The sequence below is a fragment of the Rattus norvegicus genome, chromosome 4 (assembly GCF_036323735.1).
Source record: "Rattus norvegicus strain BN/NHsdMcwi chromosome 4, GRCr8, whole genome shotgun sequence".
In the NCBI taxonomy this organism is placed as follows: domain Eukaryota; kingdom Metazoa; phylum Chordata; class Mammalia; order Rodentia; family Muridae; genus Rattus; species Rattus norvegicus.
Genome location: NC_086022.1, coordinates 13,903,142 through 13,930,568, shown reverse-complemented (window position 1 = coordinate 13,930,568; position 27,427 = coordinate 13,903,142). Strand labels below are relative to the sequence as shown.

The 27,427-nt window shown below is 42.4% G+C and overlaps 1 protein-coding gene across 4 annotated transcripts in view; it reads right to left on the bottom strand.

The window, feature by feature from the left end:
* The window catches only part of Reln (reelin), a 426,762-nt gene that overhangs the window by 124,633 nt on the left and 274,702 nt on the right, over positions 1 to 27,427 (bottom strand). For all 4 annotated transcript variants that reach the window (XM_039107060.2, XM_006235873.4, XM_039107062.2 and 1 more), the window contains exons 13-20: positions 25,915 to 26,027; positions 24,153 to 24,361; positions 23,292 to 23,420; positions 22,522 to 22,631; positions 19,118 to 19,184; positions 14,762 to 14,995; positions 13,947 to 14,108; positions 9,177 to 9,413 (exon numbers count right to left, since the gene is read on the bottom strand). In XM_039107060.2, the coding sequence (XP_038962988.1) occupies positions 9,177 to 9,413; positions 13,947 to 14,108; positions 14,762 to 14,995; positions 19,118 to 19,184; positions 22,522 to 22,631; positions 23,292 to 23,420; positions 24,153 to 24,361; positions 25,915 to 26,027 (1,261 nt within the window). The remainder of the gene's footprint in view (positions 1 to 9,176; positions 9,414 to 13,946; positions 14,109 to 14,761; positions 14,996 to 19,117; positions 19,185 to 22,521; positions 22,632 to 23,291; positions 23,421 to 24,152; positions 24,362 to 25,914; positions 26,028 to 27,427) is intronic.

Genomic DNA, 27,427 nt, shown 5'->3' with positions numbered 1-27,427 from the left:
ACACAGACACACACACAAACACACACACAAATACACACACACAAATACACACACAAACAAATACACACAGACACACACAGACACACACACAGAGACACACACAGAGACACACAGACACACACAGACACACACACACAGACACACACACACACACACACACACACACACACACACACACTTACTGCAGGACTAGGCTCATCCTCTCCCGTTGGGTCCAAGCAAGGTGGCCCAGTTAGGGGATGGGATCACAGGTGGGCAAAAGATTCAGGGAGAGCCCCACTCTAGCTGCTGTCATGGCCTCTTACATACTCCTCACTGCTTTTCTAGATAGCCCCACTCCCCTTTTCCCATAACCCAGACCCCTCACCCTTCCCTTCTCAGCCTTATCATTGCCTAGCGCACTTTTATGGTGTTAGTGTTCACTGTAGCTATTTCTCTTACCATGCAAGAAGTACAAGCAAAGGGCCTCCCTGTCTTCATCTGAGCACCGACGGCTACATTTCCTGCGTTAACAGGGCTGTGCTGCCATCAATAACGGTTCAATGCATAAAACTAGTCTGCCAATAGATGGAAGCCTTTCTGTAATGGAATCTTTACAGTGAGCACGCCCAGCAAATGGGTTTGGTTTAGGAATCACCGACACATCCCGTAGGGTCCTACTCAATTCTACTGGCAACCTTTAGAGGCACTGAAGGTCTTAGGGACTGAGCAGATTCTCCACTGCTGTTGAGAGTAACAGGAAGTGGCTGCCAGTGTCTTCACCTTGTCTATCACTTTCGATCCCTAGGCTAATCATGGACCACGACTCAGCGCTCCATGTAGCTCTTGGGAGTTGCCTCATCCTGACTGGTTTCCTTCAACGGTAGTTTTAGCTGATTTGATGCTCTTTTAATAGATTTTGTAGAAAGACTCCAAACTGGCTTTAAAAAACACCAAATAATGAAATCTCTATGTAAGTTATCGGTTGAAGGTTAATTAAAGAAAAATCCTAGAAAGATTCCCTTTCAATTATTTCTGTTTGATAAGCCAGGACTCTACTCATATTTCTGTATGATCTGAGAATTAGGGATGCCTAAAGTTTCAGCTAAGTATCAATGTGACCTCTCCTTTGTCTCTGTTTACCAATGACAGAGTCATTTGTCTTTGACAAATTTTATTTAGTCCAGTACAGTGAAATAAAGAAATGAAAACCAATCTGTGGGAAAGACTTAACTTTCACTAAATACATTTAAAACATAATAAAAATGTAACAAAATGAAGGAGGCTTAAATGTTATTTAAAAGTATATGATCCAGGCTTCCAAGGTCCCATAACCTCCCCCTCCTACCCCTCTCTCTGTCTCTGTCTCTGTCTCTGTCTCTCTCTGTCTCTGTCTCTCTCTGTCTCTCTCTCTCTCTCTCTCTCTCTCTGTGTATGTGCACGTGCACATATGCATATGTTGTGTGTCTGAGTTTTCCTATAGACCCATGAGGAGTTTGCACAAACATTAACTCCAATGGTGGCTTCCTAGGTTAGCTGGGAAATCTTTTAACAATACAAGTTATTGTTTCTAGAAGGTCCCTATAGCCTAGAAATGCCTTAACAGTAAGTTAGTCTCGTTCACACACACACACACACACACACACACACACACACACACACACACACACATATATGCATATACACATACACACACGTGCACACATATATGAACATTTCAATTATCATTCAATTCTGCTACATTATCACATGACTATCGTATAACAATGAATTGCAGGTTTCTCTCCGTCACATCAAAGGAACAGTTGTTCCCTCATCTACTGTGGAGGCTGTAAATCAGCTTAGGAGGATAAACATCCACATGTCAGGCATATGCTCTGTCACTGAGTTATATATCCCCAGCCCTGCTCGCTGTTTTACTAAAATATTTTTACTTTTACTAATACATATGTGCCTCTCTGTGTGTATGTGCACACACATACAGGCTCCCACGGAGGCCAGAAGAGTATGTCAGATTCCCTAGGAATCTGAACTTGGTGCTGAGAACTGAATCTGGATCCTTCGGAAGATCAGCAGGGACTCTTTCCTTCTTTCTAGTGTCCCTCACTACCCAACCACTAAGATCAGGTTTCACTGGGCTGCCAGCCTCACCAGAATTCCTGGTCTCAAGCAATTTTCCTCCTACCTTAGCCCGCTATGTATGTTGGTTAACATACACTACCATATCCGACTATATGAACTTCATTAAATTTACACGGAATAAGCATCTTTAGCTCTTGCTTTCAATAAAACATACAAACAAATATTATTTTCTGGCTCATACCAAAAGAGATCTCCCTTGAGACGTGAACACGAAGTTTTGATCACTACCTGTCAGTTATTTTTAAGTGGGGCTACCTGTTGTGTACCTATTCTCTTTGTCTTATGTCTCCATTTTCTGGGACTGACGATGCTACCTGATGCTTACTCACAGGAAAGCTGAGTTTTACGGGATGTCCTCTCCCACCAACACAAACTCACTGCTACCCTCTTCCCCCTCGTACCTTTTGTTATTCCTAGTTTAATTTGAATTCCTGTCTGTTTTTCTTTTATTTTTCTAGTCAAACATTAAAACGTTTCTCTTTCTAAACTGTAAACCTAACATGACAAGAGCTCATGGTTTACTTATATAAGGAAGTTTCAATTAAAAATGAAGTCACAGTGGTTGCCGTGAAGCACGAGTGCACTTGAGTCCTTAAAGCCCACGAAGTACCAAGGTGTTTCTTTCAACATTTCTCTACATCATGGTCTATTAATTTTTTTCAATTAAGTCTACTTTTCTTCAAGTGCCATAAACGACAGCTTCTCTTACCTCGTGTTAATTTTTACTTTAATTATTAGCAGTCACAGAACGTTTTCCTTCTTTGTTCTGTAAACACACTGTGTTGAGTTATAATAAGACACGTCTGGGATTGCCTAACCACTTTCCAGTCTTGCCTCAAATCACAACCGGTACAAAGATACCAAGAACAGTAAGTGGCCAGCAACCTCTCTGATGCACACCTCTCCCCTCTGGACCAAATCTAGTTCTTATAAGCAAAACCTTACTCAATAAATTTACTTTGACCTCTTTAAAGATGTGGTCGTTTATAGTACCTAAGCGAAATTGCATCTATTCATTTCTGAAACTCAAGAATGCTTCTCACAGTGCGGACATAAGCACAGCAGTACAGACTGATGTCCTCTGTTCAGCCAGCCAATGACGAGAACGCTGGTGTCGGAAACTTCCCATTGTCATCATGCCTTAACTTCACATCTCTGTGCGAGGAGATGTTATCACTCCCATTTCAGAGCTGGAAAGCTGAGGTTCAGAAAAACTGAACATATTTTCTGAATTTCTGGTGTTGCTGTCTTGGGGTGGGGATTACGTTTGGTGATACAACGAAACGAGACCATTAACATGCCATCTTCTAGATAGTCCAGTAGACTGTGCACATGGGCGATCTCACTCTGCTTGACAACTAAGTCCTCACTAAGGACCACCCTGCAATGAGGTTGGCTGACAGGACAGTCACTAGGGTCAGAATGGGAACTAGAGAGGCCATTAGGTTGTGGAAAGAAGGGCAAAGGGAGTGGGTGGACACAAGTCGGAAATGCCTGCTTCTACACCGTTCCATGATAAAACCCTAACTCTCACAAGTCGCTTCACTGCAACTTTCTTAAAAAATGTTCAATGGAAACGGACTTCTCAAAACTCCTCCTTGGTTAAAAATCTCCCTGCTTTGAGTTTCCAAACTTCCAAGTGGCAGTGCCGGAATCTGAATGGGTGAACAACTTCGAAGCCTTGCTTTCTATTAGACCACGGTTGTTAAGAACTCGGTATGCTACAGTAGGCCCTTGGCCACCACTGTGCTGGGTAAAAACCCGAAGCTACATGGGAGCATGGCTTCGTGCCTGTGTTATCCAGCCAGCTCTTCAGACAAGACAGAGGGAGGCCAATATCATTCAATATTATCACTAATTGTGTTAATCAGGTCCAATCTTTGCTAAAACCTAGCTAATTCTACTGGGACCCTAAGCTGTGTGTACTGAATGAGGTAACCCAGACCTGGAAAGACAACTGCTACAAGGTCTCTCTCATCTGTGGCTCCTAGCTCTAAATCCTCAGATGTAACCACAGTAACCACAAAAAGCAATCTAGTAAAAATGGACCATAGATGTGGGTGCTTTAGGGTTGGGGGATTCGGGTGTAGATGATATAAAGTGGGAAATGGGATAACAGGAAGGGAACTCCAACTGGGAAGTGGGGAGGGAGGTCAGTATAGACTGAGAGGGACAAATGCCATCAAGGTCATTTGATAAAGTCATATTAATTTTATATTTAATCTAAAATTATACACCATGTTGTGTGTGTGTGTGTGTGTGTGTGTATGTGTTGCTCCCCATAAGATCCGAAGTCTAACAAAAACTACAGTTTTACATAACTGCCTCCCTTCGAATGGTTGGTGAGCGTAGTTGGTGACACTCCTTAAGTGATCTAGATTATCTATGTAGGTCTTGATGTTTCTTAGCAGTTAAGGGTATACCCCTACTGCTAAAGGCAACATGCGCTCATGACACAGGACTCAAACAATTTAAGCTGGACTTGACTGGAAAGCCTTTCTTATGGTCTAACTTCCATGGTTCCAGAAAATACTATGCGAGCTGCGAAAGGGCAGAGGCAATGCCTATGACCCACAAATATCACCAGCATAGCGAGATATGCATGGAAGTGCAGTAAGTGGCACTCGTATGTCAGGGGTGGTCAACAGCCACACAACCGGACTTATGACCTACTCAACAGGAGGGACGGCATGCCTGGTACCAGAAACCAGCTTTTTGGGGGCGAGTCATGGACCTTATGAAAGATTCTAGCTCCACCACTTTGCTAGACCAAATAGTGGAATGCCTTACTATACTCAAATCCGAATCTTACTCTTAGACATTTAGCTAAGTTTCACAAATACCCTTTATTAAAGAGTCCTCTATAATAAATGGGGACCATCACAGAAAACCACAACTATACACGATGCCTAGATCAAAAGACTGTGAGGAGCCCACCTCCAACACACACACACACACACACACACACACACACACCACAGCTCCTGCATGTTTGGCTCAGGGAACATGACCGGGATGGGGACAAATGATTTTAAGGGCTAGAATAGCAGGAAGTCTGCTGTGAAATAGCCTCTTCCCGAAAAATCTACATAAACAGGACCAGAGAACAGCGCTATTAATGGCAATGGTGATGTGGATGGGAGAAGTTTTCACTGGGTCTTGCTAAACAAAAACACTTCATGCAGACAGGAGCATGTTGCCCTCTGAGAGGCTCCACCCAGCAGCTGACTCATACACACACCCACAGGCAAACAGTGGAAGGAGCATGGGGACTCTATGGAAGAAGAGGAGGAAGAATTTTGGGTCCTGAAGGGGATGTGAACTCCACAAGAAGAGTCAACTAACCTGGACCCTTGGGGTTCTCAGAGTCTGAACCATCAACCAAAGACCATACATGGGCTGGACCTGGGCCTCCCCACTCGTATGTAGCAGACGTGCAGCTTGGCCTTCATGTGAGTCCTGAATAACTGGAGTGGGGGCTATCCCAAAAGCTGTTTCCTGTATGTGGGATGTGTTTGTTCTTCTAGCTGGGCTGCCTTGTCTCGCCTCAGTGGCAGAGGAAGGACATAGTCTCTCAGAAACTTAAAGAGCCAGGGTGGGAAGAGATACACAGTGGGGAACCTGCCCACTCAGAGGAGAAGGGGAGGGGAGACAGGGGAAGGACTATGGGAGGGGGTGACTGGGAGAGGGGCAGTGAGTGGGATATAAAGTGACTAAGTAAAAAAACAGAACAAAAAGAATCACCCTTTCCTAGGAAGGAGTCCTTTATTGGTTTCCCAGTGCAGAGTGATGAGTCTTGAACCACATATGCACAGACAACAAAAATGGACTCAGCAGTTTGTATTCGCACGTTTGTACATATACATCCATACATGTACACATGTAAGAATAATAATCAAAGAAAGGAGCCTTCAACTTGAAGGGGGTCATAAGAAGGGTTTGAGAGAAGGTAGCTGGGAGAGGGTGGAAGGAAGAGAGGGAAGGGAGGAAAGGATGTGAGTCTATTTCAATTAAAAAACACACAAACAAGAGATATGTCTAAGAGGTTTCAAAACTATTTAAAAAAAACTCAAGCGGATAAAGGTTGTGATACAGTGAAAAGAGGGAAGGCACTGCCAAGAATTAGAAGCAATTTCTTTCCCCACTGAAAAGTGCTTTCGAATGGCATACTCTAAGTGACTCACAGCATATTAACTGTCATTCTAATGAAAAAGCAATTGTCCAGGCTTTCCCTGGAGAACAGGCTGGGTCACAACAATCCAGGCTCATGGAAAGTCACGAGTCTCAAATGAGAACCAAATGAACACCCAGCTGGGGAGAGGCGAGCGTCATTAATTTAACACCAGTCTCTCAGTGCGGACCATGTCTACATTTCCCTGGAGAGAAGTAAGGTCAGCACAGGGTAGAGGCCATGCTTTCCAATACATTTAAAGCCTTTTTTACTTAATAAGATAATATGCTCAGAGGATGCTACGTGGAAAAAAAACAGAAACAAAAAGCAATTGCTCCTGTGGAGGACTGGGAGAGATACTAATACAGAGTTTGCCAATATCTTCTCTCCAATTTCCATATTGTAACAAGTGTTTCTGAACAACACTGCCAAACAAGTTTGCATCCAATTTTAGACAATGTATTCCTCAGCAGCAGCAGAGAAACAGAGTCATTAAAGAGTTTCATTCTGAGCTGCTGACTAAGAAGACGGGAGCCGTTTGAGACTTTAGCTTGAGACTTTAGCCGTTTGAGACTTTCCATGCGGCTTCAATTTAATGAGCAGTAAGCATTTTTCATGTCCCTTTAAAAATGGTTACCATGTTTCTCTAGTCTCATTATCACTGCCACAACATCTCCTCGGATGTTTTGTGACTAAGACAGCTCCTGTTTGTTTGAGAGAAGACCAGAAAGTCAACTCTGAGTGCCCGCATTCGGCTGTTAATAAAACTCCCACAGGGCTGCTTGAGGTGCCCACGGGGATCTCAGGACTATTTATATTTTCTAATGGTTTTCTAGACTTACAGTTGCAATCATAAATTCATAAAGTAAAGGGATCTCCACAAATTAAAGCAGTAGTGGGTTAAGAATATTCATCAGACTTGTGTGAAAGGACACTGTCTGCAGGATTTAATCAAAGCACAAAAATTAAAGCGCTGTTATCTTGCATTCAACTTGAGCGTTAAAGTTAAAACGCTCAGCAACTTTGGGGGTTTATCGGAGCAGATGTTAACCATTTATGAAAGTAAACATGCAGTAGGGCTTGCATTCACGATCAGACTCTTTGTTTCAGTGAAGTGCTGAAAAAGATTTACCACACAGCCTTGCGAGACATGGTTCATGGTCTATGAGCGATCTGAATAACTGCTATTTCCGGCCACTCGAAAACCTCAGAAGCACAAAGTTCTAATACTTCTCATTTTCGTCTGTATCTTCCCATTTTCCTGTCCACTTCCCATCTTTTATTTTAGTTTATTTATTTATTTATTGAGCTATAGGCTTAGGGGATGCAGTAGAATTTCCAGTGGTCAGTCCAGTGGAAACATCTCTGTGTCTAGTCCAACACAGTCGCAGCAAAAGTGACCAGCCATCCTTCCATTCCGTTCCCTGCCGTTCCCGTGCTATGCTTTTATCCCGCTGTGCATGGGATGTGACTGCACATGCACAGTTCCCATCCAAGGTAATTTGCTGTGCAATGGTGTGTAAAATTTACCTCTAATTATGATAAGGCCACTGACGGGTCATTTATGATACACTCTCTGGAGGCAATGGCAACGATTAGCTTTCGGCATGACTCATCTGCAGGAAATTAAATTGGTCTGATCATGACTTGATAGAAGGTAAAAGTCTCTTGGGAAATTACTCCTCAGTCAGGCTTATGGTGAAAAGGGAACCTGGAGGGGCAGCGGACGCAGTGGTGAAGCCTGTAGGATTATTTAGACCTAAGTTTGAATCTGGGGCTCTCTCGGGCCTGTAACCTTATACGGTCTCTGAATGTTGCTTGGTTTTCTTTCCTGACATGTTCTTACTTTCTCAACGCCTGGGATCTCCCACCACGCCCCTCCCTCCTGATGCTTGAGCATGTTAAGGCCATTCTTGTCTTGCTATCCTTCACCACAGAATCTCTCGGAGCTGGTTTCTCTTCCTGGGAATTTCCACATGGCTGGGATTTCCTTGTTTTCCACTTTTCAGAGCGACACCACGTCCACCTTCTCGGGCTCCCAAAGGTAAATTTCTGTCTTTGAACCCCCATCTTATGTAAGTAGCCCAGGCTGGACAGAAACTCCCTGTATAGCCAAGAATGATCTTGAACTTGATCTTTACGTTCTCACCTCTCACGTGCTGGGATTTCAGTCATATGCTACACTGACGGGCTCTAAGGTAGGCTGCTCTGAGGACCAGGGACAATTTCTCGTCAGGTGGGCAGCCTGTCAGTCACCACTCTATCTATCCTCTTTAGTGCTGTTCGTGAAGTACTAATTATACTTTTTTAATTTACTTATCGTTTGTTGCATAATTACATCTGTACGTTACCACTGGAAGGAGAGTCTAAAAGCGATGACTCTCTTAATTAGGCTATTCCCTAGTCTTGAAACTCCACCAGCACCGCTAACTAGAGCTGATATTGTTTGAGAAAATGCATTAAAAGTAACAACTAAGTTAATGAATCAGGGATGACAAACTTCTTGAACTTCGCATATGACAGCATAAAGAGAACTCCTTGTGAGAAATTTTAATAAGCCAATCCGTAATGTAATTTCACACCAAAGCATGATCATCTCAGCCCTCCATGAAAGGATAATAAAGTGACAGCTTTAATTATTAGTAGTTTTTGAGGAAGGTCTCTACATAAAATTTTTGAAGACTAAAAATTTAAATTAATTGCCATGAAATTTTCATATCTATCTTGGTTTCTTTTGCCCTCATTCTGATGACATAAACATAACACCAAGCCTCTGATGTGCCACGCCCGGTCAATCTTTTTCGACCACAGACCTAGTGCAGAATGAATTACGAGTTCACGCTCACGCTCTGTTTACTAATGTAGATTGTAACAGGAGCCTTACCAAAGTGTCCAGTCATGGCCGCAGTATGGCTGGATGTTGCCGAGGTAGAACCCCAGGGACTGAGTGACTTCCACAAGATTGGTGAAGTCGAGGCTGATGCTGTTGAACAGGACCGATGTCATGAGGATCTCGTCAATGGCCCACACATCTTCTCCCTGGGAAGAATGGTACGGCTGCCACCATCTGAACTGGATTCCAAACTGCTTCGCGTCATCTGGTAGCTCTACGGAGATGATCCTGAGAGGGAAGAAGTCGAAATCCAGACACTTTGCTCTTTTAAATTATGAATATTTATACCACAAACCTCACTTCCAGGCAAGTGGTTGAATACATTGAATTATTGAAAACTCTAATCTCCAGGAACAGATATACCAAACAATTAGTCAGGATAGTTCCCCCCCCCTCCCCTTAAGTACGGCGCTAAACATGGTTCTAGTATATACAGCCCCCTGAGATGACTGGCTTGCTGTACATCCAACAATGTCCTCTACCCATATCAAAAAGCGTGACTGTGTTTTCATTCATGGGCGCTCAAACACAGGATACTCATCAAAGTGGTAAAGTGGCGAGCCCGGGTGGCTTGTCACAGAGCTATGGTGCAACGGGGGCATGGTGCTCCCATGGTCCCCTGAGTTTAGCATGGTGGTAGCCGTGTCCCAACGGCATGACAGCAAACCTGTATCTGACAAATGGTGAAGAAAATTAAGAATAATTCCTAATTCCAAGGAGCAATTATTGGACACACCAGCAGGAACTGCATTCTAATTGCCTCTGCAATGGCACCGGTCTGAAAGCGCCATCAATCACAGCCCCACACTGCTCATGTCCACGCTCGAGGTGAGATGTGAAACGGGCAGCAAAAGGGACGTTTGTCTCCGTCAGGGCTCAGTTAAGCCCTGGGAGAGGTGTGTGGAGGGCCTCTCCTCAGCTAGTGAAGAGAAGGGAAAACTTCACTCATTTCTAGGCTACGTGTCTATATGGGCAACTTAAAGTGCCTAACATGTCAGTGTCTGAGGCTGGCTTTCCTGAGAGATTGCTTCGTGTGTGTGTGCGTGTGTGTGTGTGTGTGTGTGTGTGTGTGTGTGTGCGTGTGTGTGTAAATTAAAACTATAGCTTGGAAATGTGATTAATCTAACAAAAACTGATATATATTTCCCTTCACGGCTTGCTCAGGAATATACGGGCAGAAGGATAAATGTGAGGCCTGCCATTGATGGCACGAACAGCTAGCTAGTTGGAACTTTCTAAATCCAGAGAGAACGCATCCCACAGAAGAGTGGGAAACCAATGCAGAAACACAGTAATTTAAATTTAAAAAATATTAATTTCAAAAACTTAAGCCAGAAAGGCCTTTAGTTAAACTAGGAAAACCAAAGACCCACGTACATTCGTGGTTTTAAAGTAGTTCCCATAATCCGACCAACTTCTTGTTGATAGAATTCGTCAGGTGGTAGTTAATGAGGGTAATAGTTAAATTACTCGTTTTTTGATAGTTTTTACTTCCAATCTTCTTCATACTTACTGGATGGCCACGAGTGTTTACTCAGAGCGTGCATGGTGAGGAGGACTGAACTACATCCTAACTGGTTCAATGATGCAACTACTAAATTATCTCTTGATAATTTAATTTGATTATCATATTATTAGAAAATTATAATTTTCTTCTATTTTAATAATTTTAAAAAATTCAGTTAATAATCTCTCTGATGACCAAAAATATGTGTGTTTAAAAATAGGTAAAGGAGAGCAACACGCATGTGACAGAAATTAAAGAGATCAGTGTTTTACTAAAGAGGAGTTACTACTCTCGGTCTGTAGTTAGGCCCTTGGGTCAGGGTCCCCATTGCTGAAATTGATGACTTTGTAGCCAAAGGGAGGCTGGTTTAGGTTCCTTATGCATCTCAGCCCCTTCACCTGAGAATTGAGGATAAAAACATCCCATGCAAGGACCACATCCTTTTCCTCTGCCTTTCATCCGCATGTCAGAATGCACAGCTGTGGTTGGTACACAGTGAAAACACCCTGATGGGAAGGGTCTGCAGTGGAGGCCAAAAGAGGTGTGGACACAGAGGCAGAGGGAGGCCAAGGGTCCCCTGTGGGGTTGAGGTGTGGACACAGAGGCAGAGGGAGGCCAAGGGTCCCCTGTGGGGTTGAGGTGTGGACACAGAGGCAGAGGGAGGCCAAGGGTCCCCTGTGGGGTTGAGGTGTGGACACAGAGGCAGAGGGAGGCCAAGGGTCCCCTGTGGGGTTGAGGTGTGGACACAGAGGCAGAGGGAGGTCAAGGGTCCCCTGTGGGGTTGAGGTGTGGACACAGAGGCAGAGGGAGGCCAAGGGTCCCTTGTGATTAGCAGAAGCTAAGTGACTTTGGTGGGATTTAGATCTAAACACACTGCTTCTTGTTCTTGGTCTTCTCTTCCACACATCTGCCAACAGGGCGGGGGTTCTTAATGATATCCTATATCAGAGTGGCTGGCTGGAATAGCTAGGGGACCTTGATTAGAATGTTGCTCTGTGAAAATACAAAGATTCAGGGTAACCTTTTGGTTCAGTCTTTCCTCTGTGGGTAGCTGCTACATCTGCTTTTTCTTTTTGGCCTGTGTATGTGTTTACCTGTTGTGTGTGTGTGTGTATGTGTGTGTCTGTGGTGTCTGTGTGGTATCTGTGGTGTCTGTGTGGTGTGTGTATGTGTGTGTGTGTGTGTGTGTGTGTGTGTGTGTATCTCAGAATTGGGTTATTCAAAATAAAGGAATCAAACATAATAAATAGTCAAGGCATAAAATTGACCACAACTTGATTTTTAAATAATTTTAAACTGTAAAAATATCAGTAAGAAAAAGGATGAAATAAATTTAAGCTCTAACAAAACTATGGTATTTTATACTAATGAAAGTACCAATTAGTTCACAAGACACTCGTTCAGATTAGGCATAATTATAAGATTTCAGACTTGAGGCATAAGCAGACAGTTCTTTTATTTTTGAATGAATCACAAACAAATTATCTGAAACTGTCCTTTAGCGATCGTGGTGGCCAGCTAGAAGACCAACATACGGCTCATGCTTCATTTCTGAAAACGACAACATCAAGAGATAATACCGGATTCAGAGCAATTACAGGAAGCAATTTATACTGAAGAAAACAGAGCACATGGCTGAAGGCATCAAGATATATTTAACTCTATGAAAAATTTCCATAGTTTGTATTATTTATTATGAAGAATATAATTTAGCACCTGGAATATATCAAATTCTATTTCTGCCATGTCAGCTTTTATTAATATTTGTGAGGGAGAGAGGGAGGGAGGAAGAGTCTTACAGTCAGATATGCAAGGGCAGAAAATGAGGTTTGGGGACCACTACCACATTCTTCTTAAAAAATCCTCCAGTCTGATCTTAATCTTTTAAACGAAACACATTCCCAATACCGAAAGGCTGCCTCAATTCTGTTTAGAAGAAGAATGTGACTGTCAAATGGTGGGCACGGTTAAACACACCTTTGCAGTCGCATGTTAAATATGTCTTTATTTTTCATATCAACAAAGATGAATTATATTTAATTATACAGATTGATTGCTGAACTTTGCAGCTGTCCATCTTTGTCAGGAAAACGTTGGGCGTTGGGCCGAGTTCACTTGGGATGGTAATATTTTCTTCAGGATCTCATCCTGTTGCTTTTTATTCAGTTTACTGATTCATATTAACTCTGAAGAGTCCCTGGAACATTTCTATGGGACTTGTGTATCTCTGAGTGACAGAGAATTTAGTTTTACATTTTTACAAGTCCAACAAAAGTACACACCGAAGTTGGGACGTTTAAAATTTGTTTTAGTGTGTAATTTGGTTCATAATAGTGGGTGGTTGGCTCTGGTACACTCTAGTTCATTTTATGCACAAAGTTATTATCTTATAATCAATGATTAAAGTGGGAGTGTCCATAACAAGACTGTAAAATACATAGCATGCATTATCAACCCTCTTTTCTCTTTTAAACCTTGTCTACTCCCAAGGTGCCAGGGAAAACCTTGAGGATCAACTCCCTACCCATCCCAGGAGAAAAGGGTACTTCGCAGAAGGGAAGTAGTATGCGTTTGTACATGACTGTAAATGTGGTACAGTGTTTGCCTCTCATGGTGTTTAACTCGATATCTTAACTGTGAGGTTTCCCTTCCTCCCCCCCCTTTCTTCTTTCTAGGGGACTTTGCTGAGAAGACCCATGCACATTATAGCAGGGCAGCATGTCACTGAAACATTGGTGGGAAACATTCTGTCACCACTGAAGGATAGTCCCATCAGGTGACATGTATCATGAAATACACAAGCAGAGAGAAACAGAAGCGGCTAGAGAAAAGGATTTTACTTATATTTTCATATATGCCATTGTCGGGGACTCAATACATGTGAGAAAATTAATTTGTATTTACTAATTAGTTTTACTGTGTGAAAACTCAAATCATGGTTACCAGATTAATGAATTATTATAATGTTTATATTTAATTTATTATTACAAAATGCTCTATGACTAAGAATAACAGTATAGGCGTTCTTTCTCTCCAATACACACTTCAATGTATAGGAACATATTTCTTTGAAGTACCGAAGTCAGTAGGACACACAGATTGAAAATATATCCCTTACCAGTTGTTCATTACAGTAGAAGAACATGCAGAGTCTTATATAATGTGGCCTTCCACGATACTGTAAAATTGAATCATGGTTTACCCCAGGAAGGAACTATTACGGTATCCACTTTTGCCGATGCGCTCTGACGTACCTGGGCTCGTGGTAGTTGAGATATGAATAGTGCTCCAAGAGTTTCCATGTTATCCCATTGTCATATGAATAATGCAGCAAAACTCCCTCCCCTGGCTGGTCAGGGGCCCTGCACGTGCTCAGAACAGACTTGCTCCCCAGCCTCAGGGTGAACTGCAGAAACCTAGACACGAGTAATTCATGATTAGTAAGCACGTTAGTATTCTTTCGACAGACTAAGTTTTTGTTTTCCAAGAATTTCAAGAGCACTGAAATGAACATCTCAACAGGTATAGGGGTTCATCACTGCTTCATAAAATATGTGTAATTGTACTGTGAGATGTATAAGTAAGTGCAGAAGATGTGTATATATTTTATAGGTACAGATGTATCCATAAAGAATAACTACATTCATAACCACTTGTATACTGTGTACTTGTGTACACATACTTAAAATGCCAATCTTTCCTTTACTGCATTATTTATCAGGCACTGGGGGAAGGGATGACATCGAGTAAATCTAATCAGCCCCTGCAAGCTGTCAAATAAATAAACGACATGAATAATTAACCAGGTTTTGGCTTAGGAACACAGTTTTGATGCGAGCATCTCATATTTAAAAAATAATGTCAGTTGTTAGTAGCTCAAAGTCACTGGTAAGTCTTCTAGTTTATTAAAAACCAGGGAAAAATAATTATAAGCAAACTAGGCATCCTTCCAGCTTACTAAAAGACTAGAAGATATATTCGTCTAGTAAAGGAGAAAGACGACAAATTGAAAATGGATCTAAACTGGATCCCGTGCGTTCTGTGTACGTCCCAGCCCACCGGCACTCACCTGGACTGCGAGCTATCCAGAAAGGAGGTGATCAGCTGCCGTCGCCCATCTTTGTTGAAAACCAGAGCCTTACCACTGGCTAAGACACCACAGCCAAAGCTGACTTCAGCACCACGGATAGAGTAAAAGTTATGGTAGGAGGAAAGTCTGGAACTGCCAAAGCTTTCTGAAATAAACATTGGGAAGGTCTGAGACGCCATCTCACAAGCGGGGCCAGAAAATCCGGGGTCGCACCTGGAAGAAAGGTAGAAAGGTACCGGGAGTGAGTCTTAAACTGTAGGTCCTTCAGAGCCTGCTGAACTTGATGGTCCATCCTTTGGACATTCCTGAGCTTACGTGTGTGTGTGTGAGTGAGTGAGTGTGTGTGTGTGTGTGTGTGTGTGTGTGTGTGAAGAATGGGGTGGGTGGGGTGGGGTGGAGGGTAAGGTGGGTGGGTAGAGGGGTGGAGGAATGGGAAGTGGGGAGGGATAAATGGGTTGGGTGGGTTGGGAGGAGTGGGTGAGGTGAGTGGGTGGTGTGGATGGGGATGGAGTGGGTGTCCATAGACCAGGGAGGGATTGAGTGAGTGGTAAACAAGTCTCATTAGTTTTTGGGGAGTACTGATCTGAAAATTTGATAAGGGCCAATTGACTGTAAATATTCTAGAGGAATATCAGTCCTGCAGAGCCCTACTGTAAAAAGCTGTGATGAAAACATCTCAGCATTACCTTTGACTGATATTAGCGCTTATCTAAAATGCGCCAAAATCTGCACACGCTGACAACTTAAAACCCTTGTAAGCACATATGACTTTATTTACGATGCTCATAAACTTCACAAAACATGAAACATTTTTTCCCCCTGGAGACAGGGTTTTTCTGTGCAGCTTTGGCTGCCCTGGAACTCGCTCTGCAGACCAGGCTGGCCCCGAACTCTCAGAGATGAGCCTGCCTCTGCCTCATGAAACGCTTCTAATAAAATATCTAGAGTAAGTTTCTTCTGAGAACAAAGGTAAATGCGAGATTACGAAAGGAATTTTCTTACATATTTTGAGGCCATTTCAAAGGAAAGTGAACACCTCTGACCTAGACACAAGTCCTTAGCAGAACTGTGCTGCTTTTCAATGGCTCCCAACTTAGTAATGGTTCAGGAAAAAGAAACTTAGTCTCCCCGGGAGCTGACTGCTCAGTGAGAGTATCTCACGTTACATCATCTGCTCAACTCGCTCCATCTTTTAGCAATGTGTAGACTTCATCATCGCTGAATTAATGATTGAATATCAGAAATGTATAGTTTAGTTAGCTTGAGTTTCTTTAGTATGGTTTCGGACTGTGAAAGGGGAATCAGTGTCTTTGGTGCAGGGACATTTTTTACTGATGCCTTTTTAAACTTCCTGAAGTCTGAAATAACCCTTCCACACAGCAGTGTACCAGTGGGTGGGTGTTATGGTCCAGCTCAGAGGATGCTCTCGGGCAGTGTTTCTGAAACCAAGGCCCACTGCGGCCTTCTCCAGGATCTATGGAATGTGATATCAAGTGGAAATAAGTCGAAGTTGATGTACATTGTATTTTCCAGCATTGCAGTACACCATTTTTGTCAGGTTAACAAGGAAGTTGGCCCTAAAATGCCAAGAACTAATACAGTGTGAAGTTCGAGGGCTGTCTTGGCAGTGCAAACAGCTTCTGGGAAAGCTGGAGAGAAAATGACTATCTCCTGACCATGTTCATGAGCCCCAGCCTCCTTACAGGCTACTTCATAGACACGGTCATCCTCTGAGTCACCGAGAAGTTTCCACACAAGCAAGGACGCATCCGCTGAACCTGACCCGTGGGGAGCTGAAGTGTAATTTACATGGCAAGCCATTGGAATGTCCTTCCCCATAAGAGTGGCACAGTAGGGCATCTCGGGGTAGGTGCACTTTTGTGAATCTTACATGCTGTCCTCTTAGAACCAGACTGGGAGCGAGAGGTGTCCATTTAGATACAGACCACCCTGGAGTCTCTTCCCTCTAAATGGTTCTGAAATATACTTAATAAAGATCCTGTGATTCGGATAGAATCCCAGTCAGGACACCACTTGTGTTTAAAGGCAAAACAACAGATTCTTTGCAGCGCTTGCTTTTCAGCGGCCGCACTGGTGACTTTAAGAGCTCCTAATAACCTCTGGTTCATTCACAACCTCCCAATGTAGTCATTTATTCAGTCTGTTGTCAGGAAAAAGTCTCCCACTGTTCAGACACATGGGTAACTCTCCTGAAATATCCCTCACATTCTCCTCAATGGGGTTAGGGTCACCAGCTAAGCGAACTGTCAGTTTATAAATTCAGCCCCAGGATGCACACAGGCCAGAAAGTGTGATAGGGCAGGAAGGAGTGGGGTCCTGGAAGAAAACAAAAGCAATAATGACAGAGGGGAGGGGTGGCACCAGGTTTCAGATTGGCTGACAAAGGGGAAGAAGTATTGAATAGAAGTTTCTTTTTTGTATAATTGTGTTCTAACTCAATACACTGCATACTCCCAGAAGAATGGGACAGAAGGGAATGCTCAGTCTTTCCACAAAGGGCAAAGACAATCAATGTCCTATCAAATATCGCCAGAATATGGAGAAAAGAAAACTCCCAACTGTCAAACTAGTCAGTAAAACTTCAGAAGGAGAAGGCAACGTTTGTTCCTGAAAAAATTTTTTATTTTAAAATAGTTTCTAAAAGCATAGACTTGCGATTCGAATTTCCCTTGTGTTAATTTTACTCAAAATGCATTTAAAAAGTAGATGGCCTTGCTATAGATGATAGAGAGATAGCGGTTAGAGTGAAGTACTCGGGGGCAGGTGTTAACTTAAACTGAGTTAGGAGAGATGGCTCACTGGGTCAGATGTCTGCTGTGCAAGCATGAGAACTGAGTTTAGTCCTCAGCACCTACATAAGAGCAGGGCATCGCGGTGCTCACATCAAACCCTAGTCTTCGGGAGGTAGTATCAGGAGAATTCCTCGGGCTTACTGGTCAGCATGTGTAGCCTAGCTGGTAAGCCCCACCCTGAGGGGTGGGATGGGAGAGCAAGAAAGAGAGAGAGAGGGAGAGAGGGGGGGCAGTTTTAAAAACCAAGGGGAGTGGCTCCTAATGAATGACATCCCAATGTGTCATCTGACTTCTATACCCACTCATGCACATGGATACACATAGCTAGACACATATGTAGACATGTACACACACACACACACACACACACACACACACAAACATGCAGACAGCACAGTTGAAAGACTCATGCCATTCCTATTCAGTTCTAAAGTATAAACAGAAACTTTTCAATTCTTTACATGTTTCATAAAATATTTAATTGTATAGAATGATCTCTTTGTTAATTAAATTTGGTAAAATATAGTTTTAAAAATGAATCTGACATACCAATCCCAGGGTTTTCAATTGTTTGTCTTACAACCTCTATAGAAGCAGTTTCGAAGTTCCTTTTGTAAACTGTCTACTCATTCATTAGTTACCCAATTCATGACTTATTTTTTGTTTGGAGGTGTTGAAAACTTATCTGTATGGGAAAGATGGCCTCTGGTTTCAGGAATTCAGAAAAGACTTAGAATTAAATATTAATATAGGAATGACATAATAAATGTGATGGCCCATTCTCGTTATTAATATAACACAATTCACTTGTGGTAACTAGATATTACCCTATTAGTGTATTATTTCAGACTTCGGAGTCGGCACCCCTGTTCTATAAATGTACAGAAAAGCTAACTATCCAGGTACGAGGGATCTGAATTCATTACAAATTTGAAGGATATTATAGCTTTTACAATTAGCCTAATATAAACTTATTAATTAATTTTACATTTAAATTCTATCTTGAGGATTGGGGAGATGGATCAGTGGGCAAGAGTGCTTGTTGTGCCAGCATGTGGACCTGACCCAAAGTGCTGGGCTACACCTAGACAGGCGGGTGTGGCTGCATGCGTGACTATAACCCAGGAGATGTGAAAGGCGGGACAGGAAGGTCCCTGGGCTTGCTGGCTGCTATGCTACTCCAGTCTTAGGTTCAGTGAGAGACCCTGTCTCAAAGGAATAAGGTATAGAGTAATAGAATTAGGGCACTCTATGTTCTCCATTGGCCTTTGCATATATTCCATTGCTCAACACATTACATACATAATACACCTTCCACATACGTCATACTTACCTATAGACACATGTCACATGCATATTATATACACATACACAATGATTTCATTTCGAGTACCCTGATTTGGTTTTAAAAATAATGTGAACTCTAGAAAAGAATACCAAACATATTTACACGGCTTGTGGCCTAGATCGTCAATATATATCTAAAAACGGACAACCATGCATGTTATTTTCAAATGCTTACTTGCAACCATGTCGAGTGCATTGTCCTCTGCCAGAACAGAATTTGAGGCATGACGGACCTATATAAACTATAGGGAGAAAGAAGTCATGTAAAGACAGCAACGTAAGTGGAAAGCCCAGTAACATTACCAACATAATTTTAGAAAACAATATCCACAAAGCACGGAGCACTTCGTCACAGATAAGTTGGGTCTCTATTAATTTCCATAAATAATTCCTTCAAGATTTTAATGTTTGTATTCACGGGAACAGGACACGTGATTTATATTCCTTACTATGAAGCCTTCTGCCCCAATCATTACAGACAGACCAGGACTGCCCGTGCTCTGGATGCTCTATAATGTGCATATTCTTTGGGGAGAAATAAAGGATTTCTTTGATGCATCCCCAAGTGGAGAGGTCATAACTGTAATTTCTAGTTTTACCAGGGAGGAAATCTATAAAATTATAGATAAGCACTACATGTATTCCTAAGCATCAGTTCTTCCTCCCTAGAAATATGGAGCAACATTAAGAATGTGGTCGAGCATAAAGCCTTCTCCACAGTGCATGGCTTCCCCACTAGATGTTGACTTTGCTAGCAATGTGACGGTGTAGACATAATCCAGTCATTGGCATTCTGAGAAGGACTGGAAGGGTTGTATCTGAAGCACTCAGATTCTAACACATGTAAGGATATAAGTGTTTTATAACGAGTACAGTAATAACCATTAAGGATAACAGGGAACAAAAGAAATGAAGGGCAGACATGAGTGGTTGTTACGACTCTGTAATTCCCAGTTTCAGGCATGGAAAATTGCCCGCCTGTTACCAATTTCTTCTAAGTCCTTTACCCACATTAAAATAAAGAATTTACTTTAAAATAAGCTTTGCTGTAGCCTGGAACTCTCAGGGGCACATAACCCCTGTACCCAATTAGTAGGGGCAGAAAAATCTATAGAGTTGCAGGGCAAAAGCACTTAGTGAGGGAACCTGCCTATGTAGAAGAGATTGGCCAGCACACTGCCGGGTTAAGAGAGCTGGCATTAGGGACTGGAAAATCCTGGATGCACTTCTACCCTGACTAAACCTTGCTGTCTCCAGTCTGCCAAGTGGGATGACAATCTTTCTTAGAGAAAAGATGAAGTCTATCATGTTTATGATGCTCTACCACATGCCTGTAATCAACACAGCCACCACCACCACCCTCCAGCCCTGTCGTCCAACAGGCTCTGCTGTCCAAGAAGTGCTGAGGAACACATCAGGTGCACGTGGTTGTGAGCTGCAGGAGGCCCTGATCTGGGTCCTGTGAGAGCATGCTGCATGCTACAGGGTTATTCTGACGATTCACGGGGCCTCAACACCACATCACTGAATCGAAGAGTCTTCATAGGAATAATATCATCAATAATACAAGGCCTCCCCAGTCAATCAAATTACAATCAAGCATTTAGCATCCTTCCTTACCGACTTCATCATCGTCACCATATTAGCTGGGGAAGTAGAGATACAGGAGACATAGCCTGCCCTGGGGTTTTCCATTCTGTTAACATTTTCAGGATTGTCACCTAACAAAATTATGATATTGCACTAATATTTCCCCCAGGTATTTTCCTCCGTCACAATTATCCACATTGTCTCAAGATTTCTGCAGTGCAGTTCTAGGGTTTGAGGGTTAAGCGGGAGAGATGGCCGAGGTGTTCTTTCTGGAAGGACTGTGTGTCTTCTTCCTGACTGGTCAGCAGGCCTGTGACTGGTAAGTCTCACACAGAATAGCAATAGAACTGAAGAGACTGTGTCCCGGCTGTACAGCCACCGCTAAGCCTGTGGACTCTCTGGGGCCTCAGCCATTCCCAGGAGACTCAAACCAACCTGTGGTCAGCAGTGTGTCCTAAAGACTCCTTGACCCCGAACGGTGCTCTAATTGCTTTCTTCGGGGAACTGGGAAAACCTTTTCATGGGCATATATATGTCTCATTATTCTCTCAGTTCTCTTGTACTTGCACTTCATTTTATTGCTAGTTTTTGTTTTTTTGTTTTTTTGTTTTTTTTTTTTTTTGGTTCTTTTTTTCGGAGCTGGGGACCGAACCCAGGGCCTTGTGCTTCCTAGGTAAGTGCTCTACCACTGAGCTAAATCCCCAGCCCCTTTATTGCTAGTTTTAAACTTCTTTCGTGATTATTAAAAGTAAAAAAGATTCATTATGAACTTTTAAAAAACAATGGCACCAGCAAAATCCATTCACATCCTACTGCAGGGTGCGGACATGCCCTGGAGCCCATTGGCAGCTGAGGTAATTAAAATGCTATGCAAATATTCTACCAGTGCAGAAACTTTATTTTAACAAATTAAACCTCAGTTCGCTTAGTTTACACATTAGGTTTAGTATCATGGTCCTTCTTTTTTTTAAAAAATATTCAACATAGCCTTCATATTGGCATATGGGTAAATTATCTTGCCTGAAGAGGTCTTCAAAATTTAAGAACTTTATGCAATTAGTTTCTCAGGCCTTAAATTATTCAAAAACAGAAAGAGAAGATTAATATGTGGAAAAATCGGCGTTAAAGTATAGTTTTATTAGACAGGACAAACCAAGACAGAGGGTATAGTAAAATCACTTAAGTACTGACGTTTAGTCTTTCTGTCTGTCCTTATGTGTCTCTCTACAGAACTCTTCTACTTCTTGTCTAAACTTTCAAAGTTATACATGTCCTACAAATCTATCCAGAAATTAACACAGAACAAACAAATGTGGCTTGTAGTTAATAACAATGTAACAATGTAACATTGTAACAATGTAAAAGCCATGTGACTTAACATCCTAAGGTATCTTCTCTTATCATACACTAAAGTGTACACTGCTCCAGAAGCTGGTTTTTAAATTATGCAGAAACGACCAACAATGCAGTCAACAGTTTCTATGGATATCCACGTATTTCTTTCAAACCCTTTTCTGAAGACAGGGTAGGGGTTTCACTAGTATCTTAGAGATGATGTTTCCCAGCTCTGTGTGATGTCTGCAACTGAAAGATAAGCATCCCAGATGTTATGGAAGTTACTTAGAAGAATGGGTCTTATTTTAATATATGCAGTATGGTACTTATGGTAATTCTGCATAAAAATTCAGGAAAACGTTAGGCTATCCCTTGTCATCAACTGCGGATTTGAATTTCTGGGGTTTAAGCACTTTAAAATTATGTATGTTGAGACATTTCAGCATCTAATATTGCTGACTACACAGCCTATTTTCTTTTTTCTGATTGTGCATCCCTGGGCTTCTGACGGAATGCAAAGGAGAAAAGGAAGAAAGGGCGTTTAATGAATCTCAAGACCATGACTTAGAAATGTGATTAAGTCTGGGTGGACTGACAAAACACCGGAAAAGCCTACATCAATGGCCCGTGATTGTGACAGGCGCAGACACTAACCATTATCAATTGCCCACATGTTTCCCAGGATGGGTCCTGTTTGTCTCCAGCGAATCCTGGTGTCTCGGGTGAGTGCCGCATTAGGGAGGGGAATCGTGACTCGGTTCCACCTGCAAGAAATGTAGCATGAAATCAGCCTCACGGCTATGTTTCTGACTTCTGAATTAGTCTCCCATGCATGCGAGCTTCCTGTTTCTACATTGCAATAACACCCAAATTAATGAAGTAGTTACGTTTACCTGTGGGGTCTGTAGCTTAATTGCTAGCCTCCTAAATAATGTTACAATGTAGCTGGTGCTTACTCTGTATGCTGGGAAAGTTTTTACAGGGTCATCTTGAATTTCACACTAGCTCACAAGAGCATATGGAGTGTACCTTAATTTATGTGGAAATTTAGATGGACCACCATTATACACAGTAGAAGACAGAGTAAGGTCTGAACTGGTCTAATTTCAAAAGTTCTCTTTCTTCTACTCTTGCTTTAAGTCTGTACTTTGTCAATACATTTTTTAAATTTAAACAAACAATAACCATGGAACACATAATCCGAAATGCAAGCATTATACATGAAGGATAACTGACCTCATACAGTGTGGTGATGCATAGGATTTAGCTAAAACTATGGGGGGATTTATTTTTCAATATCACTGTTAAGAAAAAGTCGGTTTACTTAACTATTATTTGAAACTCTAGTCTCAGAATTACTCAGTGTTTTTCCTTCCCCAGCGTGGATCCGTCGTTTCACTGGGACTTGGAGCATGTTTACTCACCCGCTGTAGTTTTCCGAGGAGTAGATGGTGCTGTGCGGGAGGTGGGGACCTGCACAGATCTCCGGCAAACACTCGGTGTGGAGTAGGGACCAGGACCGGCCATGGTTAGTGGAAAACTCCAAGCTGACGCTAATAACAACAGAACAAGCCCGACAGAAAGGGGGCAAAGGTAACTAATGACTCTTTTTATTTCTGGCTAACCACCATGAATGAGTCAATGACTGTAGGACTCCTCTAAAGACCTCTACTGAACGCACCATTTCTCACTGTAGTCTGACCAGCCTTCAGAGGGCAAGCAGTTGGAATACTGCCAGAGAAGCTATATCTGAAGGACAATACACAGCAAACTGGGTGCGTGCTCTTGAATTCGCTAGATAGCAAGGCAATTACCGTGTCCCACACTGCCACTTCCTCCTGTCAATGTGAGGCCGGTAAAATCCTTACAGATGATCTGAGCAACACCCGTGCAAGTGAAGTAGAGATGTCACAGCCCCTGAAGTGCTAATTGAGTTCCATACCTATTGTTAGAGGGTCACTAGTCAACGAGAGGCCAATCTTGTCTTCGGTCATTTTCACCCAGCAATCTGTTATAACGGACGCTGCCACAGCATGTGTGAACACCTCTGATGGCTTATATCAAGCTACCAGAACGAAGCTATTCTAACTGAGAAATCTACCCGGTTACATCCCTTCCTATTTACTAATCAAAGAAAACTTTTAGTGGGGAGATAGGAATCTGTATTTTGTTAATGGACATTTTGTTAAAAAATCCCAGACAAAAAATCTGCTGACAAATCTACTTCAAGGGTCAAGCGCATGTGCTCGTTCCCCACCGGTTAGGAGACCCCGCGTGCTCCTCACCTGTTACCAGGCTGGTGTGTGCCGCAGCCCAGATTAATGGAAAACTGGATCATGTGAGACATTGTGGAAGGGAGAATGGGCAGCACATGGAAGAAGTCCACAGCCCAGACATTCTGGTTATGCCCTTGGTGGTTCTTTTGTCTGAGACAAAATTTGGTGGCAGGTGTCTGAAGTTCAGGATTGATGACCACAGAAACCAAAGTTGGAACCTTCCAAAAAAGGACACTCAGATTACTCACAATCCCTTCCATTTAGTCAATATGAATCCTCTCAGACCTTATCTAGCAAGTCGCTAAGTGCAGAACCACCATTTACTGTGCATGGGACAATGGCTTTGTGCTAAATTCATTAGTTCACATGAAGGCTTTGTCTTCAAGGACAACTCACTTCGATGACTCAGAATTCCTGTGAGGACAGTGGGGCTCCTGGTGTGTGACTGACCACAGATGTGTCTCCTAGGACAGAACTAAGCACAGGACTGAGGCAGTTGAATAATGATTTGACTTTATCATCAACACTTTCGAAAATGGGTTTTTTTTTTAATAATATTAAATTCCGACTAGGAATGTTGAGAATGAGACTCAAAACAGAAGTAGCCACAGACAAGTAAATCAAGACATAATCTTTAATGCCTAAAATTTAGTGTGAAGCATGCACAAGACCAGAGCAGGTAGACTCCTACCATGTGACTGCAAGGAAAGTAGCCTGCCATAATGTTCCTAGGGCTATGACTTGGGTCATACCAGGAATTGAACGTTGAACTTACTGGATGTTTTTCTCTAATTGCTCCCTTTGTTGATCATTTTTAAACTCTTTGGGGTGTGTGTGTGTGTGTGTGTGTGTGTGTGTGTGTGTGTGTGTGTGTGGACTTGAGAGCTCAGGTGTACATGAGGCCAGGGGTTAAAGTCATGTGTCTTCCTCAACAATTGCTCTCCACTTTTTTTCCACTTGGGGACAGCATCTCTCACTGAACCTGGACCTTGTCTATTCAGATAGGCTGGTCAGGCTCTACGGACCCTCCTGCTCCCACCTCCCCAGAGTCGAGATTGCAGATGTGCACCCCCATGACCAACGTTTTACTTGTGTTCTGGAGTCCACTTAGTTATTATGGCTTACAGAGCAAGCTTGTTACTGACAGAGGCTTCTCCCCAGCCCACAAGTTCTGTAAAGTAGTTAAAGTGTTATCAATGTGGAGAGAAACTACGAATGAGTGTGGTGTACTATCAGCAAATATTGACAGAATAAAAAAAATATTCACACCCACGACAAGCATGGTTTTCTAGATGTTTGTAAATAACCCAAAATAACACCTGTCTACCCAGAGAGCAAAGGGAAATGGCCGATCCTATAGTTCTAATTAGCAAGAAAAAATGTAAGGGTAACAATGATCTGCTCTCTTGCAAGTCTTCTGCCTGGCACACTGACGGTGTGGGCTCTACTCACTGTGTATAAAAAGCAAGGCCATGGAGCTAAACAATTAGACCCGTCCTTTACAGCTTTCTCAGGGAGGAACAAGAGTAACTGTTACTCAGAGGGCTGGGTTTTGCTTTATTGTTGCTATAGTTCGTTCTTCCTGACAAAATCAGAGTCCTTATTTATATCAGAAATAAAAATGAATGTTTAGATTCCCAAGTCCCTTAAAAAAATCGAGCAATTTCCTGGGGTGGCAACGAAAGATGTTTCCTCAGTGCTGTAACAGTCTTTGTGGATGTGACTTTGGCCCGAGTGGTAGGTCATCAGGCCCAAGGACTAGCATTCGTACCTTATAGGAAGAATAGGAAAGGGTGTCCAGTGCGATGTGTTCTTTTTTTCCTTCAATCTTTGCATATAAGATGACATCGTTTTCATGAGAGTCTCCAGGGTCACAGGTCCCTCCTGTACCAAACAAACGATTCATGGCGTTAGAGCCAGCTTGCATCCAAAACATCAGATGTGGCATTGGAAATCAGAGAAAGAAATGACAGTACGTGTCACTTAATGATGCCTTTACACAAAGACAATGGGACCCAAGAAATTAATTAATGAAGAGCCATGTTCCAGATCAAAGACTTGACATGTAAAGGACAACAGTCCTCTTTCTTAGACGGAATTACTCAAATAACAGTGTGGAGCAGTGGCTACGTGGCCATGACTCAACTGTGTGTGTGTGTGTGTGTGTGTGTGTGTGTGTGTGACATATGTACATATCTGCTTTTTCCTTGTGGGTATATGTGTGCAAGTGCTGTTGGACGAGTGTGTGAGGCCAGAGGACAACCTTATGTGTTACCTTTGCTAAGACAGGGTCTTTCATCGGTTTGGAACTCACCAAACAGACAAAGGTGGCTGATTTGCAAGGCTCGGGAATCTGGTCGTCTCTGCCTCCACAGTGCTGGGATTACAAAGTGAATCATCAGGCCTGGGATTGACCATCTTCCCAGGCCCTAGGAAAACCTGTTTATCATGGTCTTTAAGTAGCTTTAGCTTTTTTCTATTCATGCTTGGGTCTTCTATTTCATTCCAGTTGTCTACAAGTCTGTTTTGTTCCCGTACCATACTGTTTTATTATTATGGCTCTGTAATATAATTTGAAATCTGGAATGATAATCTCTCCAACATTGTTCTCGCTTGGGATTGTATGGGCTATATTGGCTCTGTGTGTGTGTGTGTGTGTGTGTGTGTGTGTGTGTGTGTGTGTGTGTGCGTGTGCGTGTGCGTGTGTGTTTGGTTTCTTTTTTCTTTCTTTTTTTTTTTTTTGTTTTTTTGGTGCTTCCAAATAACTTTAGGATTTTTTTTTCTATTTTTGTAAAAAATGCTCTGGGCATTTTGATTGGGATAGCATTCAATCTATAAGTAGCTTTTGGTAGAATGATTGTTTTTGTAATATTAATTTTAGCAATCCATGAGCATGGAGGTCTCGCCATTTTCTTGTTTCCTCCTCAACTTCTTCTTCACAGACTGAAGTTTTCATCGTAGAGGTCTTTCACCCCCTTGGTGACGTGTAGTCTAAGATTCTCATCGTCTTTGAGGCTTAAGTGTGAGTATGCTCACAATTCTTTCTCCGTGTATTTGTTGTTGGTGGGCAGAAAGGTGACTGATTTTGAAAGTTGATTTTGTACCCTGTTACTTTGCTGAAATGGTTGATTCTGTAGTTTTTGGGTGGAAATTTGGAGTGTTTATGTATCATTTCATCTGTAAACTGAAGTAATTTGACTTCTTATTTTCCATTTGTATTCTTTTGGTTTCCTTCTCTTGCTCTCCAGTTCCAGTTAGTAGCCCAAGCACTATACTGAAATGGA